We start from the raw sequence: 19452 nt of genomic DNA, 5'->3' as shown, positions 1-19452 counted from the left end.
AATAACAGTTTGCTAAGAGAGCAAACAATAGCCAGAGCTGGCTGACTGAGTGGCATGTTCGTGTGAAAACCTAGAGTCTCTTTTCAATTTCACAACCTAAATGTATTTTCTGTATTTGCATCAAGTCTGTTCAGAAGCCTACATAAAGTAGAAGAACTCCAAGTCTAATTAGCTGTCTATTAGTATAAAAGGCAGTTTGTTCCATGTAAATTCAGCAAAGAACTAATATATTTGCTTTGCATTTCAACATAATTACCAACTTTGTTCTAAAACACAAGACCTTACTTGGAAGGGATGTTTGGGGTAGTAAGGAGACAGAAATTAGTTCAGGCTCCTGAATGCTTTTTAGAAACACCAGTCTGTATCCTCTGACATACTATTTATTACTTCTTTGGTTACTCTGATTCTGCTCCATTCCATTGCCACAATGCAACAGAATCATATAAAAGCAAACGGATATAGCTAAGGAAAAAGCAGCACGGAAGACTCCCAAATTATGGATATGTGATGAAATTCACAACTGACTGACCTCAACTCTTAGTTTCATACACACTATCTCTGGGAAGGATGGGTGGAAAAGGGAGGAGTAGTAGAAAGGCCCATACAGGAATGAGGAACAGGAAAAATGCAATCACTTTATCAGAGCCAATCCCTTTCCCAGGTTTATATATATAGTTTGTAGGAAATAGTCGATGTAAAGTCAAAAAACCCCAGCCAGCTTCTACTTTTCTGATCAAGCCTCTTAAACCATTGGGCCTAGAGTTCGACTGAGACAGAGCTTAAACGGTTGTCTTACAAACTATCACCAAGCAGAACTCGATGCACATAAAACCATGCTGGTGGTTTAACTTAACGTTTAAGTAATATCTGTAAACGCATTCACGACAGGGTTAGTAACCCCGCATCTTCAAGGCTATCATGACAGTGAACTGCTAAGCCACGTGCCCCTTCCCTTTCCACAAGTATTGTCGCACACTTGCTTCATTAACCACCCTCCGACACTTCCGCGGGGCGGCGGTGCTCGGGCTGCCGGTGCGCGCTCCCCGTACGTGCCGGAGGAGCCTCCCCAGGACCACCTCGGGGCCGCGGGGCTGCCGTGCGCCCCAGCGCCGCACACCCTGCCCTGCCAGCGGCGGCCACCTCCGCACCGGGGGCTCCGACGGGGATTTCCAGCGAACGCGCCCGGGAAAGCCTCCCGACGGCCTCCCTCCCTTCCCCGGGAGAGCCCCCTGCCCGCTGCCCTCCGACGTGGCCGAGCGGCAACAGGAAGGGCGAGCGCGGGGGGAGCGGCGGCGCTGCGAGAGCCGCGGCGGGGCTGCACCGCCCGGCCGCCGCCGCCCTGCGGACGCGTGCCCCGGCGGCCGGGGGCGGAGGTCACCGCTGCCGGGGGGATGGAGCCGGCGGTCCCCTCCCGCACTCACTCACAGGATGCCGGAGCAGGAGGTGCACACGAAGCTGCCCACGGTCATGTCGGTGTAGGTGGGGCCCCGCTGGTCGCAGTCGAAGCACTTGCGGTTGGGCGGGAGGCTGCTCATCTCCCGCAGCAGCTTCAGGTGCTTCTCCTCCTGCTTCCGCTTGGCGCTCGCGGCCATGGCCCCGCCGGCGAGGGACGGCCCGGCACGGCGCCGGGCCCCACTCACACCCCGGCGGCGGCGGCGCTCCGGGGCTCGGCCGGCGGGAGAGGGGCCGGGCGGGCGGGGGGGTGAGGGGAAGACAGGGGAGGAAGGGGCGGGGAGGGCACAACCGGCGCCTGCCGGCGGGCCGGTACGGGAAGGGGGTGGCCGCTGACGCGGACCGGCAGCCCTACGAGGGAGGGAGCGGGCGGGGGCCGCGGCTCAGGGGAAGCGGCGGCGGAGCCAGCAGCACCGGGCCCGGGGCGGCGGAATGACGAGCCCGGGCGGAACCTGCGCGACACCTTTATGAGCTCAGCGAGGAGATGGCGGCGGCGGCGGAGCCCCGCGCGCCCGCCGGCTGCAGCGCACCCTACCGTGTGGGAGGGCGCACTACACCCCCTCCGTCCCCTCGCGCCGCAACCCCGGCCCGGGGTGGCGCCTCGGGCGGGGCTGGGTCACCCCGCGTGACCCGGTGGGGAGGACAGGGATCAGTCCTGTGGAGAATCCCGATGGAAAAATATCAATAAAAAGTGTTAGACTTTCCTCGGAGAGGAGGGGATCGCCTTCCCGCTCAGCGGGGTTCTCGGGGCGGGCTGTTCCCCTCACACCGCGGGGTGAGCGCCTGGCAGTCCCCGCCGCCCCTCAGCCCCTCGTGGGCAGTGGGCTCAGGCCGGCTGGGGACAGCGGGAGGTGCTCCGTGAAAGAAGGACCACGTGCCTCGTCCCCAGCCCAGCGCTGCCGGTGTCCCTCTGTGTCCCAAAAGTCTGGAAATTCAGTCTCGGAGCGTGGCGAGAGCGGAGGCGCTCCCGGTCCCAGCTCAGGTGCCCGCCGGTCCTGGCGGCGGGGATGGCCCGGGGGACGGGCTGGTGGCCCTGGTTCCGTGAAGATCCTCAGGGCGGATTGCAGCGGATCTGTGGGGAGAGCACCCCCACGGGGTCTGGCTTTCTTGGGACGGAGGTGAGAAATGCACAGTTCTCCTTTGGGAATTCGGTGCTCGGCTGGCCGTTCCCCCAGCAGGGGAGACAGCAGAGGCAGCAGTCCTGTACTTCTGGTACCCGAGAGGAAACCCCAGTCAGCCCCTGATCCACAAAATACGTGCTTGTTCCGCACAAAGGTGCCTAACAGTGTGCGAAATCAATGTTAGAGAAAAAAGTAAATGCACTTTATATTTCAGTGATTTCACCCTAGCAACGCTATGTATGATTAAAATCTTTTAATGTTTAATGACCCAATACAATGTATTTAGGGTCAAGTTTTGTGCCCCTGACGTCAGTACACATGGGAACAAGATCTGATCCACTGTATTTTCCTCATAGTTTAAGTTAAAAAAATCTAGGACTAAGTGTTCAGCATCAGTAATCTGTCCTTCCTCTTCTGATTCCTCTGGATGTGCTATGTGCTAATTTACCTGAGCTGATCAACCAGTTCTAAGTTTTAAACACAGAAAGCAATGCTCTAATTTTTTCCTAGTATGGATGGCAGGAGCTGTTCAAAGTGAAAAATAAACATCACTAAATAATCACCAATGCTTAAATAGCATTCTTAAGAGTAAACAGGAAATATTTCCAGTCTTATAAGGACCAAATTCTCACTGCTTCTCACTGCTGATATTCTTGTAATTCAGAAGGTTTCATTTATTTTGCCTTTTACGAAACATGCTAACATTGTACCTTTTCCAACGACCTAAATGACCTAAAGCAGATGACCTAAATTTAGAAAAAAAAAATTGAAGGTTAAAAAACAAGTTGTTGTTTTTTCCTGGAAAATCCTTCAGAGAGCAGTGACTGGCCACGCACCTGCTGCAGCAGAGAGTTGCTCCATGCAGGCAGGTTTAGTTTCAACCAGAGTCAAAGGTGGTTTGTAACTGAAGCAGGAGCAAGCAGCTTCCACTGCTCGTGTCACGACTGAACTCACGTCAATGTCACACAGGAACAGCTGCTAATCAAAACTACATCACTGACACTGACATTGTCATTGTCAGTAAAATGTGGAACTGAGCTCCCAGGAAAAATCCTAGCACTGTGTAAGTCAATCAGAAAGTTCAGTAGGAATCTGTGGCTCCAGTTTGCTTTGTGAAGAAACAGTCCTGCCATTATTCTGCTGTTTGATAAGCCTATTGAGCCAAGATAGGCTTACACTAGTGATGAATTACCTATGTTAACATTAACGTGGTTTAGAAACTACTATTTGTAAGTAACAAGCTTCTCCATCCTGTATCTTACAGAGCAAATTTACCCCAGGAAACTACAGAATGGGACCTCAGGGGTGTGTGAGGATACACAGTGTTACAAATGAGATCTGTGGGATTTGGGTTCTTCCAGAGTCTGTGGGCACACCTGGGGTTCCTACAATCAAGTATCTAAATCTTCCCCTCCTGTTTCCCGGAGGAACCTAAGGAATGCAAGGCCCTAAGTAGAACTGTGTGTAACACTGTTGACATACAGAGCTAAAAACTGGCTGTGGTAACTTCCAGCTCTGTTTCACCTCCCCACAAGCAATAACACAACTTGTGCTCCTCTTCCATTCCTGCTTTTTCTATTTTTTACTGCTCACAGCTAGCATTAATTCCCTCAAAGCAGCTGGTCTGTGTTTTCTCTAAATCACTAAAGGAAAATATCCACAAATAATGCACATGAATAAAACTGCTTCTCATCATTACATTTTCATTACATATTTTTCTGTTTCGCTATGCTAGAATCTGAATTTCCTTTCCTGCAGCTTCTCTGTCCAAATTTGTTCTTCATTCTCTCCTTCTAAAGATCAGACTTCTGCAGTTGGAAATATACTGTCCAGCTGTTTATTCCAAAAGTGCTTAATCCCTGCTGCACCTGCTACAGCTTTTAGCATTAAAATTAATTTCTTAACAAGAGGTAAAACATTTATTTTTATGCTTGCAACATTTCTCTTTACATAAGAACCAGGATTTAATATTCCAGTCGTGGGTAATAATATCTGAAAGACATTGCTTTGGTAAGATCTTAAATATGGGCCAATAGGGTATAAATTATAATATACAAACACATAATCTAGTGGATTTATTGTCAGGACCAAAAGAAACAAGACTCTAAGAATGTACATTTGGGAGATGAATAAGACATTCTCTGTTTGCCACTAGGATTGAGGTCAATAATATCCACTTTAAAGCAATTAACCCAGCAGGGTAAGTGACGTGAAAATTATCATGCTGAAAGGCTAATGGGCTATTAAATCCATCTTGCTTCACCACTGATGGGCACACAGAATTAATCCTGGGATTAGGTATATCGGATGGGATAAACTGCTACCTCACTTCATATTTGTATGTGAAGGGTTTCCTGAAAATGCTAGCAAAGAACACAGCCACAACATTCACTGATGTGCTCCACTCAAGGTTCAGTCCACTGAGCAGAAATTAGTGTGTCTGTGCCTGGCCTTATTCAAGCAGTAGCTTTTTGTTAATGAATAGATACGTTTTGGTAAGAGATCAGAACAAGAGAAAGTCATAATAATGGTTATATAAATCATACTGCCTGTTGACAGTTATTTAAATCTGGACAATTCAATGCAAGAAAATGGTCAGACAAATATGATTGAATTACAACATTATCTTTACTTGCAATGCCATTTCCCTTGGACATTTCCCACCCACGGCTATGACATTAATATGGTAAGAAAAGGTAAATGATGGAAAGCCCTGCCTTTACCCTTAACAGCTGTGAATAAGAAACTGACCTCACATAAAGAGAAAGGCAGTCTCATCAGCTTGGGATTTTTGTAATTTTTGTAATGAACAAGTTAGTGGTCTGTATTGTTTTCATCTCATCTTTTATTTGTGTGAAATACACCTAATTCATTTGGAGCAATATGGGGTAGGAGATGGTTTTCAGTCACCATATGATTCTCTTCCTGCTTTCTAGATTGGCCAATGATGTTGAAAGGTTATCAATATTTCAGCCTTGACCCTTCATTTGACACAGTTCTTGAATTCCATCGTGCCTTGAGTGCACAAGATCATATTCCAGTTTGTAATCACAGACTAGGCAGTGGAAAGAACATGCCTATATACAGTTGCAGTGAAGGCAAAATATCTGTCATAGGAATGCATATCTTGTATGCAAAGCAAATGCATTTAATTTTTATGATCATCTTTACAGTACATTTTTAGAGAATGTGCCAATGTTTCTATTACTGTTTTTTGTTTTATATTGGTTTATCATTAGTCTCTAAAACCCTGTAGTTGAATGATGCTTTGTAAGCTGTCACAGAAGTTTTAGTAAAATGATTGTTTCATGCATTATTGCAGAGGGACATGCCAGAGGAGAGTGGAACCCTTCAAACCACAGAGTACATTCATACTTGATCCTGTTACAGCAATAGAAATACAAGGGTAAGTCATATAATATTTTATATTTGCTGGAACATCCCACAGGAATGTTGGCAATGCACAAGGCAGCCCAGAGTCTATGGGTAGAAGAAAAGTTGTGAAACTGATATGAACAAAACAACTAGGATTGAAAAACCCCATATTTAGGACACAAATGTGAAAGACAGAACTCAATGGCAGTAAGACAGTTCAACTCTTCAACTCCTTTAGTTCTAAATTAGAAGAGGGAGACAGAATTTAAACAGACATTTAAACCCCCACAGCTTCTGTAGTATTTGGCTACATGAAGTACTGAACCAGGAAATGCTCTCCCAGCTCTCTGAGCAGGAACAACTTAATTTTCACATTAAACTTTAAAGACTTAAGTTATTTCTTGACCTATAAATGAGATTTGTATTTAAAGCCCAATGTATTTTGAAGTTCAGTTCTTCAGTACCATTTCCACTTGATGATGAGCATTTCCTGCCTGTTTTCTGTAAAACTCCCATGGGAGTGAAGAGAGGCCTTTGTTGCTTTGCACTAATGAATCTAAATTATTGATTAGTCAGTCTAATTTGTGGAAGCTGCTATTGGTTAGTGCTGTCTTAGAAGTGCCTTAGATGGGGCAAAAAGAAATAATTTCACACAGATCTTCAGTGAGGGAAAGACTATTAAAATAGATAGGAGAAACAGCATATTCAGCCAGTGTTCTTTTATTTGCCCACACTTGACAAAACTAACATATTCTCCTTCATACTTCCCTAGAATTTTATTTATTTTAATAAACATTACTTGAGGGCCGATTTGGGGAACACTAGAGTAGAATTAACTGTTCTGAGCAGACATCTTTCAGTGCTCATGGTAACCCTGAACCAGTCTAAAACTGGAATCTAGAAAACAGATCCATAACTTTCCAATTCTCTAAGCAACCTGATTATATAAAGAATGAAAAAGGACAAAAAGAAAGAAAAAAGGTGCAGAGTCACAGTTCCCAAGACAAGTCACAAAATACCTGTCATGCACTGCATGATCTGAAACACTGAGATTGTAAATCAGTGACTCCAATGGAGCAATGTTTGAGTCTTGCCTGATAAACAAAGTTTTGTACACTCCACTGCACAAAGCAATGAATATAACAAGTGTCAGAATAGCTAAACATCATTGAAACACCCATTTGGACCTGATATGGGATGAAAAAGAACAATATCTTCGAGTAAAAAAATGGAGATGGACATAACAAAGGAGGGAAATACAGGAAACAGCTTTTTGATGTCAGACATTCAACTAGAAGAATACAGAACATAATCTCTGTCATGTAAATATGGGAAAATTAAGTTTTGCAGTCAGTCCATTTCTGAAAGAAAATATTTTAAAGGACAACTACAAAAAGAAAACCAATTCTATGAACTTTAATGTAATGTTTCTCACTACTGTAATTTTAAAATCTGAGATGCTGTCACCAAGATTTTTTTCCATTAATCTTTGAGAATTTGTCTCATTCAAACAGCAGAGAGAAAGGCTTTATGACTGGTAGCAATAACAGATAAAAGTAAAAGCACTAACAAGATGCACAACAGACAAAAAGATCCCCAGAGAATGTAGCACAGGCTCCTGCAGCTGCACTGAGTGGATATGGATAATCCCTGGTAGCTGCAAATACCCTCTTAGGGGAGGTTTTCTGCAGGAGAAGCCTAATCTCAATCCATACATGGGAAAAACAATACCAAACCTAATAATGGCTTAGGCACTTTCTCTCCATGTCATTTTCTTCAGAAGTACAAAACAAACCTTCAAATTGTTGTTTAGAATAACTGGTTTAACAAGAAAAATTAATCCCCTGACACTCAGGCCTCCTGTACCTTCTCTGTACAGCAAGAGCACCTGCACTGTCTTGCCTTGAACTGTGTTTAACACTGCAAGCCATACTTGTAGTTACAAACAGCTGTGAAAAAATTAAGATTTCTTTCAAGAATGCATTCTCTGCTGAAGTGGCAATGACAGACACGTCTCTTGGAAACAATGTGTGGGAATTTCAACTGAGAAGGTTGGTTTTGAAAGCATTTGTCAATTAGAAAAACTCTCTTTTAACCAGGAGATAAAAAAGAAAAATGCTTATCTTCATGTGACTTAACCAAAATGTCTTGACATGAAAAAGAAGCATTTTTCATTACGTGACAGGAATATTTAATATTTACTAGCTACATGTTTAAATAAATTTTTAAAAATTTGAAAAACAACAGAACAAAAACCCAACAATGAAACAACCACCAGAAACAAATGAATAGTCAATGGCGTGTTGTGCACAGTAACATTCCATGTACTGGGTTTTGGAAATGGGGAAAGAGTAAGTGTTCAGAACTTTATCACAGCCTGAACAGAACAAAACCTTGGTGTGGTTTGTGGGCAGCAAGAGAATTAATAAATACTCTGAAGCAGCACAGTGAATGAAAAAGTTGGGATAACAGCAGGAGAAATAGCAGTGTCTTACTGACATAAACAGAGACATTTGAGAAATACACCCCTGATGTCCAAGAGATGTTATATAAATGGAAAAAAACCCTACCAGCAAGGTCCTCTGGGCTACCATGGATAAGGAAAATTGGTGGGGAGAAGGAACCTGACAGTTAACAAATCATAACAAATATGGAAACAAAAATATTACAGAAGCTGTTAGGAAACCATAGTATTTCTTACAAAGTAAGACTTATAATCGAGTCTCTTGTAATTGTAGAGTTTGTTACCCTGTTAGTATAACTTTTCAGATCTCTCTTCTGAGTTTACCCTGACTTTCCTAAACTATCAAGGTCCACTTTATGAATACATAGAGGTTTTACATCATGCTCCTTTTTGCAAGTGGTTGTTTCAGAGCCCAGGGCTTTACTAGTAAAGGTCCAGCTCTGCAATTGTTACAGTTTGATGTGTTCATAGCCAGCTTATAAATACTGCTCTGAAACCTCCAGGTCCTTGTCCCCCCCTGCACGTCCCTCTGTGGCACAGATATCTGCCCAGCTGCCATGGGGACACGTGCAGGCAGGAGATAGAGGGGATGGAGCAGCTTTGTGCATTGCTGCACTACAGCTTTGCTGATTAGGAGTGTACACACTCAAAACAGAACTAATTTAAGCAAAGCAACAATTGACAGAGAAAGGTTTCACAGTAATTACTGAAAAGTTTTCATTCATACTGACCTAGGCATTTGCCAGGGTAAACTCCTTTTACACTCCTGGACAGAGATCACTGTTCAAACCCACCTGCCAAAAGGCTTAGCACTTCCTATATTTTCTCATTAGAAACAGTCAGTGAATGTTCAGAGCACTTGTGTTTTGTTTCTTTGCTGCAGCCCCCCAGCATTGCCAGGCAATGCCCACAATTGCCCTCGGTGCTCCAGACAACCAGTATCATCCCCTTATATAATGAAATCCAAATAACCATTTGTCACAGCTCCTTGGAATAACATCTTCATGTTAAATGATGTATTGTTATGCTCCAAAACTGGAAATTATCTTGAAGCATAAAATTATTCCTTGCAGGCTTCAAAAATTAGCTAGTAAGAGTCAAATAGCTCAGCAGTGTGTACTGTCACTAACAACAAATTCTTTCTGCAGCAGGGCGAGTTTTTCTCTAAAGGAAAATTTCAAAACTTATTCCAGATTTTATCAAACTTTATTATTTTTGTTGTTATCATTTAATCCCTGATGTTTTTGGCTACTAGGAAATGATGAGTATAGTACTCCAATCAAGGGAAAAAATGTTCAAACTTCTTTTTAAATAGTCTGTTTTTATATATGAGATCAACCAAATTCAACCTGATCCATGATCATCTCTTAAACACTTGATCTTACAGCTGAGCTTGCAGGGCGCAGTTGAAATAACCAATTAGGAACTAATTGGTTTGAAAGGAAACTTTCAAATAAATAAACTATGAAATAAATGACCTAATTCTGAAACCTGGGAATAATCATCAGTTTGCTTCTGTGCTTCTGTTCATGGTCTAGATTTCCATGAACTTCAGCAGGCTGCCTGCTGGTCATGCAGCACAGAGCCTGAATCAAAGAAACCCTCCCAAAGCTCACTTGGCCATCGTGCTGCAGTCACAGGACACTGTCAGAGCAGATTCCCAGCAGCTGGGGAAAAAAATGTGCAATGCTGTGGGGCTGAAGTGAAACTGGGCGGGTGTGGGCACCTAAGTTCCTTCTAAAATAATCAGAGCAGCAGTAGAAGCAATAATGAATTGCCATGGGGGGATCTGCTAAGTGTCAATATGAATGTCATCTTTTTTTCTTCTCCAATTGTTGTCTCATTGCCTGATGGCCACAGGTTGTTGGAAACTGCCTGACTGAAAACATGCTGAAATAGCATCACATGATATTTGAGGTAGGAATTAAATATTTAACATATATCTTTACTGCAAAAGAAACATGAAAGAAAACTGAACTGTGCTCTGATATTATAAACAGAAAATGACAGGGAAACAATTCAAATCTAAACCCATCACCTCCCTAGTAATGAAAACCTAATCAAATTATAAAGTAGCTCTCCCAAGCTCATTGCCATAGTTGTTGCTCAATCAGAAGGTATGTGTAATAGAATAGGAAACCTTCTGACACATTTTTAGATTAGGCTACTGTGTTTTTCCTGATGGACTACTATAAACATTTCCACTTTCCATCACTTGAAATTAAAGAGAATAAATTCCATTAACTTTCAACTAGCTCAACTACTGAAGCTATTTTCTGTCTGGACTCTTTGCCTTCTTAAACATTCTCTGATGCTGGACTGATTTTCACAAATTGTTTTGTTCTGTTGTCATCCTGAACACCTTTTTGCCAGTAACTTGGAGAATAAAACTGTGCCTCCTACTGCTACTGAAATAACCACTAAAGTAACTGGAGTTCTTTATTTAACCACCAGAACTTTTAGACAAATCCTTGCCCTCTGGTGGTGGGAATGCTTCTCCTGGTTAATCCTCCTCTAACATGACTAATTCTGTGACACTTCCTTAGTTTCAACAGTATTTTCTTAATTTTGCAGAACTGCCTCTGTGGAGGAAATACTCCACAAGAACAGGTTTCAGAATGCTATCTTTGAACTCCAATTACTCTGAATTTTCTCTCATAGGTTTAGGTCTAGTGTAGGCAGTGGAGCTCCACCTGTGTGTTTCCTGCAGCCACACTGATTTTTCATTCCACTTGGCTTCATTGTTTGACCTGGCAATATCCCCTGCATTACCTCAGAGATATCCATCCCAAATCTGGGTACATCCCCCAAATCTGCTGTCTCAGCATGGCAGTGGGTTTCTCCTCACTCACTACCTGCTGTGTGGCACCAGTCTCTAGAAATTGTCAAATAAGTGAGAGCAGAACATTTTAAAACTTCCAAACTTTGTGACTTCAGAAACTGATATCCTGCACCAGTCACGAGTATTTAATTTCTCCCTTCTCTAAGGCTGAAAATTTGCCAGGGGCACTTTTCCTCCCCACCCAAGTACAGCCTACAAAAAGCCAAACACACACACTGGCATTGACAAACTGAAGATTTGATTCAGTACCTGGCTAAATATGTGGGAATCATAAAACTACAGAACCTCTTGTCAGGAGCAAAGGATTACAGCTCACCATTGTCTACTGAAACAACTTGCATTAAACAGTGTTAAGTTTCTTTGAAGGCAGATATTAAAATATTGTGTCAGAACTTTTTTTTTTTGCAAGTTGCATATTTTTAGTATCCAGAAATGCTACATAAACATTGGCCAGGTAATTTAAATTACTACTATGAAAAAACATTTTTAATAGAAATAGTTACTTACTGATGAAATTTATTTTGGTTTCCTATATAAAGTAACAAAATCAGGTGCTTTAAACCAAAATGGTGCCTTCAGGAAAAAGAGTACTAAACTAAAAGAGTCAGGTAACAACTTACCTAAAAATGTTACTCAAGTTAGAAATACAAATGTTGCTCTGATTTATATAAGCATTCCAGACTAAAGGAAAACACAGGACTGCAGAACTATTGAGATATCCCTTAAAGGGGAGCCCTGAAGCATGTTCAAAACTCAAAGAAATTTTAATCTCATTGCAATTAAATGTAAAATTCCTCCAACATCAATAAAATCAAGATTTCTTCTGATAAAGAACATTGGTATAAGAATAAGTGAGCACAACTGGCAATGAACAGTTCCAGAGGTAAAGAATAAATTTTAATTTCCATATCAGAAAAGTGAGGTTCTGTAATTGTTCCCAGCTGGAGCAACAGGAGCAACAGATTTACTGTGTCCAAAATTAACATGTTTGATTATAAACCTGTAAGTTCAAGAGCACAGTCCCCAGCACAGCTGCCACAGACTGGCAGAAACATTACACTTATTACACAGAAATAGACAGGGATGATGATGTTTACCTTCTCCCTAGAGGTACCCTTTTCCCAAGGAAGAGCAGCCCAGTTTTTATGTGCACCACGAAGAGCTGCATTGCAGGCTGCCTGTGATTTAGGAATCACCAAGTGCCTTCAATAATGCTCTGATTCTGTCACACAGAGCAGCTGTTCCCACTCTGCAGCCTCAAACTACAGCAGGGGCTATTTACTGACCAACTGGTGAGCCCTGGATCTTTAGTTTCTTAGGCAAGCTGAAAAGGCAAAAATGCAAAACTAGTGCCATTACATCTGGGGAATTGATTTAGAAAGAAAAAAACCAATCTGTCCTTGTTGAGAAGCGTTTGCTTCTCAACACTAAATGCATCTCTCAATATTAAACTTCAAAGCTCTGATGTAACAGAACCCAAATAGTTCAGAGCCTCTTTAAAGTTACCACAGCACTCAGTAAAGTTAAGGACAAGGGAAAGTAGGGCTCTTCTTATGTTTGTGTACTGCATCATCCCCTCCCTCTGCCCTGCAAAACACAATGACAACACATCTTTTGATGTTGTGAATTCTTCATGGCTTTGTATAGCAGCATAACACCAGAGCACCTCATTTAAATTTTTGTCATATAATCCAAGAGATTGTTATAAGAAGTAAAAAAATAATTGTCATAAACCAGTAAAAGCTTTAACTTTTCACCAGCAACTTCAAACTCTGAATTAACACCGAGATAACTGTGAAATGATTGTGTGTTCATCTCCTGCCTTTAAGTCACAGCAACAATTCACACAAGAATTATTCCTGGACTTTTTTGTTGTTGTTGTTAAGAGAAAACTGAAGCAAAACATCTGGTTATTGTAACCAGAAGCTGCATCTGAAAGCAAGAAGACAGAACTGGGTGTTCAGTCACATCACTGAACTGCTGAGACACAGGAGCAAAGGCACAGAGAAGCAATGAAGCAGCTTCTGTTCCTGAGATCAGAAGCAACTTAACAGTGCATGAAAGCATATTGAGAAATTTTTCTCCAATTACTTAGCTGCTACCAATAGAATACAAATTCTCTCACCTTCCTCAAAATAAAATTACTTCTACAACACTTGAAAAAAAAGACAGGATGTAGATGACAGAAACAGAGTAATCCAAGACCATTCACATACTGGATTTACCTAACATTTAGAGAAAAAGCAAGTCTAGGTTACTAGTGTTTCCTACTGTTTAGTGAGTTTACAAATGTAATTCTCGTAACAATAATCTAGTTCTTCAATGGGTTGCAAGAATAAAATGTCCTGATTCTTTTCTGTCAGTCATTATGGACAGTCTGCTCAATCTGTTGCCTCTTTGAAAGATAAATAAAATGTGACTGAGAAAGGAACAACCACAGGGGGACATAAATGCACTTGTACTCAGCACCAATGCAAGCAGCTCACAAAGCACTTGTCAGACAAAACTGCCATGGAATTTCATGAACAATGTTTGTGAGCTGCCATTTTCACCACACTTTATAGCTAATTATTTATGTAGGTCTGACAAATCTTTTAACTATGCTATGGTTTATGGCTACTGATTCAAAAAACAAGGAAAAACTTTAGTAACCTGAAGTATGCAAATGATCCCACTAGCACAGCTGTAGATCCTGAAATACATGTTGAGTGTCAGAAATTAAGGCACAGATATCACATAAAATGCTTTTTTGATCTTTAGAAATGTGAAAATTGGACATTTTCTTACAAAAACTCCTGTTTCAGTCAACACCTCTATAAGAACCCAGTCCTTTCTTTCCATGTCCCCAAATTGTCTTTTCATTTGGTCTTAATACATTCCATTTGTGTGCCACACAGTAAACTGATTTATCTTGCATCACTCATCTTTTACCAGCACAGTATTCCACTTCTCCTAGGACTTATGCTCACATTCCAAACTATAAAGCCACAGGAAGGCGATCTTAATGGTTTTTAAAGGTAAACTGACTGAAATTTGCTTCTCCATCTCAAAATGCATAAATAAGTATACAAAAGCAGTAGGTAACTTGGGCTGTAAAAAGTCCTCCTTCACTATTGTCCTTTTAAAATAGGTAAAGAGCAATAACCTCACCTGGAAACTAAAAATAGCATGAGTAATTTTACCATCTTTTCACATTTTGCTCTTATTCCCCTGGAATATAGTGACCTTATTGGCTTTGCTTATGTAAGTGGTAATAGATTGCCTAGCTGGAATTTTTCATTTAACACCAGCAATTTTGTGCATATTTTCTGCTGGGCTGATCTTTCTGCCCTCCTTTTTGCACTCCAGCCCTCCCTGGTGTGCCCTCTCAGCCAGGGGCAGCAGGAGCTCTCACTGCTCTGCAGCCATAGTTCCACACTGGGCAGATGCAGGGCACTGAGTGCTGGAGACACCCAGGGTCACACACAGACTCCTCCTGCTCACACCAATAAATCTCTTTCCACTGGGTTGGTACAGCCAGCACTCACTGTCACAGCACAGCACCTTTGGCTGCCAAGTGTCCTTCCCTAAATCCATCTTGTGGGCCAAAGGCAAAGGATGTGTTGTGAGGACAGCACTATCAAACATGGATCAGTGGCCATCAGCCTGATTCTCCCCCTCCTCAGTGAAGGCACTTTCATTTACCTGGTGCAATCAGTGCTCACAATGGGACAAAGCAGGAAACACTGCTGAACATCCAGCTTCTTGGTCCTACATCCAGCTTCTTCCTTGCAGGGCTCAGACAAGTTTGTAATAGACGCTCACTCCTTTTTTAAGAAAATTATTCCAAAATAGCTGCAGTTCTCACACATCTGTTGCCCTCTGGCAGACATGCTGAGTTTCTATGACATTTAACAGAAATATCATGCAGGTACCCAAATTATTCCAAAGTGTCCTTCCATACATTTGGAGTTAGACTAAAACAGCTACAGATGTTGCAAACAAGACAAACACTGATTTCACTGAATCCAATACTTCTATCATGGGACTGTTTAAATGAAAGAACATGGACTAAACAGAAAAGTACCAAAAAGAAAAAAAAAGAGAAAAAAAGAAAAAGCTTATCTCATAGCCTATCATGAAATTATGTTCTCCAATTTCTTTAGGTTCAGGCCTTCATGATCCTAATTTTCACCTATTTCTCATTTTGCAGCAGAGGCATTTTTAACAAGTTTTAAAAATCTTTCAGAGCATGGTCCAACAATAAAAACCAATGTGCACGGCAAATAAAATTTGGATGAAAGCAGTGAGACCTCAGAGTTTGAATCCCCAACAGTGTCAGGATCATCATCACACCTGATGTTTTCAAAAAGTGAAGGACACATCGATCCAGATACAATCCAAAGGCTGATGTAACATATGTTAATTCAACTCAGCTGATTACCAATCCTCTCCAAACAATCTCTGAGAAAGCATTCATGAAAGCTGTTTCTGTACAGTGAGACTTTGTCACACGTTATTAAACATCACTAGAGATGGTCTCCTGTGATGCACAGCAAAACTTCTGAGCCAAAAGGCAAAAATTCAGATTAAGGGCACTTCTTTTACATCCAGGAAAATGAGCAAACATTAAACATTGTGCAAAAGGAAAAGACTTTATTTAACACCATACATGACTGAAGTTTCACGCACTGAAGACCAGAAAAACAAACTATATTTTGCCTTTCCAAATACACCTATATTCAACATGGAAGTCATTGATTTTTAAGATACATCAGAAATGTCTTTTAGCATCTAGTTACTGCTGATTGCCTTTTCCTTGTTTGTTTCCTTTTCAGCTGCCAATCCTTGTTTGGGTTTGGAGTAATCCCAAGGTCTCCTGTTCTCTGTGTACCCATAGAGCTTCCGCAGTGCCACTCGTGCAGCCTCCTCCTCTGCAGCCAGCAGTGTTTCACCAGGGCCTTCAGCTAACATCTTCTTATCACTTGGGGAAGAAAACCAAAGTTACAACCATGAAAACCAAAGTTTCCATCATAAAACCCTGAGCACTGCTGTGTACTGTCAATAGAATAGATTGGTTTTTCTCCAATGTCTGTGAACACTGACTTTTATACACACACAATGGAAACATTTCTGTCGGTCTTTCCTGCAAAGGTAAGAAATTGTATATTCAGTAATGGAAACTCAGATCAGAAATGTGTCCATTTCCTGGGAGAACACCACTCTGTTCATTTAGGTTCCTAACACAGCACTGATTCTTTACAGCATTCAATTTGTCAGCCCTGATAAAAATACGCAAATTCGTTACCCTGGTTGGCTTAAACAGGAACTGAAGTGCTTTTGTCTTTTCTCCTCCCCTGGTAAGGAAGTATTTCAAACTGCTTCAAAAGGACTGAGAAGCTCTCTCTGTTGTGAATTATGTGCTCATGTCTGTTTAACAGTTCATGAAGGGACACCAGGGATTCCTGAAGAGAAACAATCAAAGTTCCCTTCTTTTTTATAAGATACATTTTATAGGGGACAGAAACCAAAACAGGGTAAAGCAAAACAAGTCAAGGCATGTGTTCATCTGCAGCTCCTTTAGGAGAGCAGCAGTGATGTGGATTCTGTCCTGCCCCACAGGAGCACTGTCACTGCTGGGCACTGACCACACCTGACACAAATGCACCAGGGACAGCTGGCACTTCCTAAGAGCCTGGACACAGACACTCCTATGGGCCAGTTTACAGTGCTGCTGATTTTCAAACTTAAAAGCTTCTCTGGAACTTAATGAGTCTCTCTCCAACTCACTCCCCTGATGTCTCTTTATGCTTGCCTAAGCCCTGGATACAGCTGTGGTCCATCCAAAGCCATGCAGTTATGCTGTTCCCAAAGTTCCTGTGTCAGGTCACTCAGAACACACCCAGGCCCTTTGGTGCACCCTGTTTAGCCTCTGGAGCCCTTAGTCAGAGACTGTGTATGTACCATGACAGCAAGCTATGGCCAATGCTTAAATGGCTCATCGTATATGGAACTTACTATCACATTTCTTTTCTGGAACAACCTGACCAAAAAGCATGAGTAGAAAAGTAAAAGACCATCTTCCCTCCTTCTCACTCCTCCAATTAAAGCCATTTAACTTTAGATTAATATTGCACTAACCAGTACAACCCAACAAAGTAGACTGGCAGGACTGTGCTGACTCCCAGCTGCCTGGTAATTCTTGGTTCTGGAGCAGAGATATTCCTCTTGGTCAGTTCTTCCAGCAGTAAGCCCATAGGATTTACAACTTCCCAGATCTCAAACAGGTCTTTTCCAATCAGCTGCGGAATAAAAAAGTCCTAAACAAGAAAATTTAGAAGTTACAATTAATGGCTTGAGATTCTGGTGTCTCCTAATGAAAATACAGTGTGAAGAGACAATAACTGACAATGAATTGCTGAAATGAATGATAAAGCTGCCTCAGTGCCCCATCCCAGTGCTCTGATTGTGGTGTAGCCACCGACAGACTTGTGCCCGGGGCAAAGTCAGCCCCAGACCCAGAGCAGGGACAGCTCCAGCCCGAGGGACAAGCTGTGGCAGCAGAGGAGCTGGGGCAATACCTGGGAATGTGCAAACCCACGGGTCCTTCACCTGTTGGGATCACTCTCTTGTCTGTAAGAGCTCCTTGTTCTTACAGACACCTCTCAATGCTCTTGTACCAAGAAAAACATTTTAACAAACACTTCCCCATGGCAAAACTAATAATAAGTGAAAAGGATGACAAACAACAATACCTGCTAAAACTACTTGGTCACACTGAATTTCAATCAAACATTTTTGTACAAAATATCTTCAGGGGCTTGCACTCCTACATGCAAAATCTATGAATTCATCTGTGTTTATATAAAATGGAGCTTTTTTAAATTGAAGATAAATGAAATCTCACATGGAATCATTTCACTATCTGATAATACAGTGCATGGACTATAATGCTTTCCCTTACCAACTTTCAGCAAATATTAATATCACCATCATAATCCAGAAGTGTATGATTTCATGTACTTGATCAGCCTTCTTAATGAAAAACCCCCCAACAAAATTCCCAACCCCCAAACCCCAGATGATCACCACCACACCAGATATCATCGGTAAATTGTCTTGTTACAGGTATTGTCAAACTTCTGCCAACCTCCCTGGATCTCTCCCCATCCAGGTACAGACCAGCAGTCATTGAACCTACCCTGACAAAGATCTCGGTTCTCTCGGGCCCGCTGCTTTCCAGCAGGGCTCCTATCACAGCGAGGAACGTCCTCTGCAGCACGTCTGGAGGGGCAGGAAAATCCCTGCAGAGCGCCAGGTCCTGTATGGACAGGTTTTGAGCCACATAAGAGACAAGTTCGCGACTGGTCAGAAAATTAACCAGTGCTTCTACGCCCTTTGCAGGTAACTCTGGGTAGGCGCCTTCAAAGCATCGCGCCAGGTAGGCGCGGGCGAAGCGCAGCCCTCGCTCCGCAAGGCCGGTGTTGTCCTGCAGCTGAAGAGCGACCGCGTCCTTGTCCAGCCCCAGCTGCCGGCGCCTCGCCTCCTCGCTCTCGATGTAGCAGGGGTTAACAAACGCAGTCTTGAGAAGGTCCAGGGCGAAGTTTTCCTGCACCCGGTGGCTGAAGGCCTGGATCTCCGCGTGGTAATCCCAGTTGGGCTTCTCGGACCTGCGGGCGCGGGAAGGGAACCAGCTCAGGAACAGAACGCGTTACCCGCCCCACGCCTTTCGAAAGGGCACGAGAAATGAAATTGAGCTTGAACACCAAACCCAGTACTTAAATCCCTGGGGTCAGACACTGTCGGTTCCGCACCCCCGTCTGCCTGCCCCGTTCAACCCGGACTATGCCAACCTGCGGAGCTCAACCCATTCTGCTCCAAAGCGTGAGCAGACGGGGCCTAAACGTTCTGATTTTCCCCTTTTTGGGGCCGTCGCAGCCCTTCTCCAAGTCCCGCCCGCCTCTCCCGCCGCTCACCGCCGCTGCGGAGGCGCCTGCAGCCGCTGCAGCTCCTGGTACGCCCGGAGCCAGCGCTTCTTTTCGGGGGGCGGCGCGGTGCTGAACGCGGTGCCGAGCCCGGTGCCCCGCCCGGCCCCGGCCAGGAGCGGCCGCGCCGCCCGCAGGAGCAGCCGCGCGGCCATGGCGGGTGCGGGCAGGGGCGGCTCCGCCCCGCGGCTTCCGGGCGGAAGCGCTCCCGGCCGGGGCGGCGGAAGCGGGCCC

The 19452-nt window shown here is 43.3% G+C and overlaps 2 protein-coding genes and 1 long non-coding RNA gene across 10 annotated transcripts in view; 1 reads left to right on the top strand and 2 right to left on the bottom strand.

Annotated features, from left to right (window-relative positions):
* The window catches only part of AGFG1 (ArfGAP with FG repeats 1), a 35859-nt gene extending 34231 nt beyond the window's left edge, over positions 1–1628 (bottom strand). For 7 of the 8 annotated variants that reach the window (XM_063166842.1, XM_063166843.1, XM_063166844.1 and 4 more), the window contains exon 1: positions 1426–1628. In XM_063166842.1, the coding sequence (XP_063022912.1) occupies positions 1426–1592 (167 nt within the window). In that variant the 5' untranslated portion in view covers positions 1593–1628. Of the gene's footprint in view, positions 1–1421 lie in introns of all 8 variants that reach the window. The other variant, XM_063166848.1, reaches the window with a different exon arrangement.
* Positions 1425–10329, top strand: LOC134423647 (uncharacterized). The gene is made up of 3 exons (XR_010029161.1): positions 1425–1553; positions 5896–5979; positions 10273–10329. It is a non-coding gene; the product is annotated as an uncharacterized LOC134423647 (long non-coding RNA).
* A 5538-nt stretch (positions 10330–15867) lies between these two features.
* MRPL44 (mitochondrial ribosomal protein L44) lies at positions 15868–19373 on the bottom strand. The gene is made up of 4 exons (XM_063166841.1): positions 19210–19373; positions 18435–18903; positions 17375–17553; positions 15868–16217 (listed from the first exon to the last, which is right to left on the bottom strand). Exons 1-4 carry the CDS (start codon positions 19371–19373, stop codon positions 16028–16030), a joined length of 1002 nt encoding a protein of 333 aa, XP_063022911.1. The 3' UTR covers positions 15868–16027.
* Positions 19374–19452: the final 79 nt, after the last annotated feature.

Source organism: Melospiza melodia, chromosome 12 (genome assembly GCF_035770615.1).
Source record: "Melospiza melodia melodia isolate bMelMel2 chromosome 12, bMelMel2.pri, whole genome shotgun sequence".
Lineage (NCBI taxonomy): Eukaryota > Metazoa > Chordata > Aves > Passeriformes > Passerellidae > Melospiza > Melospiza melodia.
This window is presented reverse-complemented; position numbering and strand designations above follow the sequence as displayed.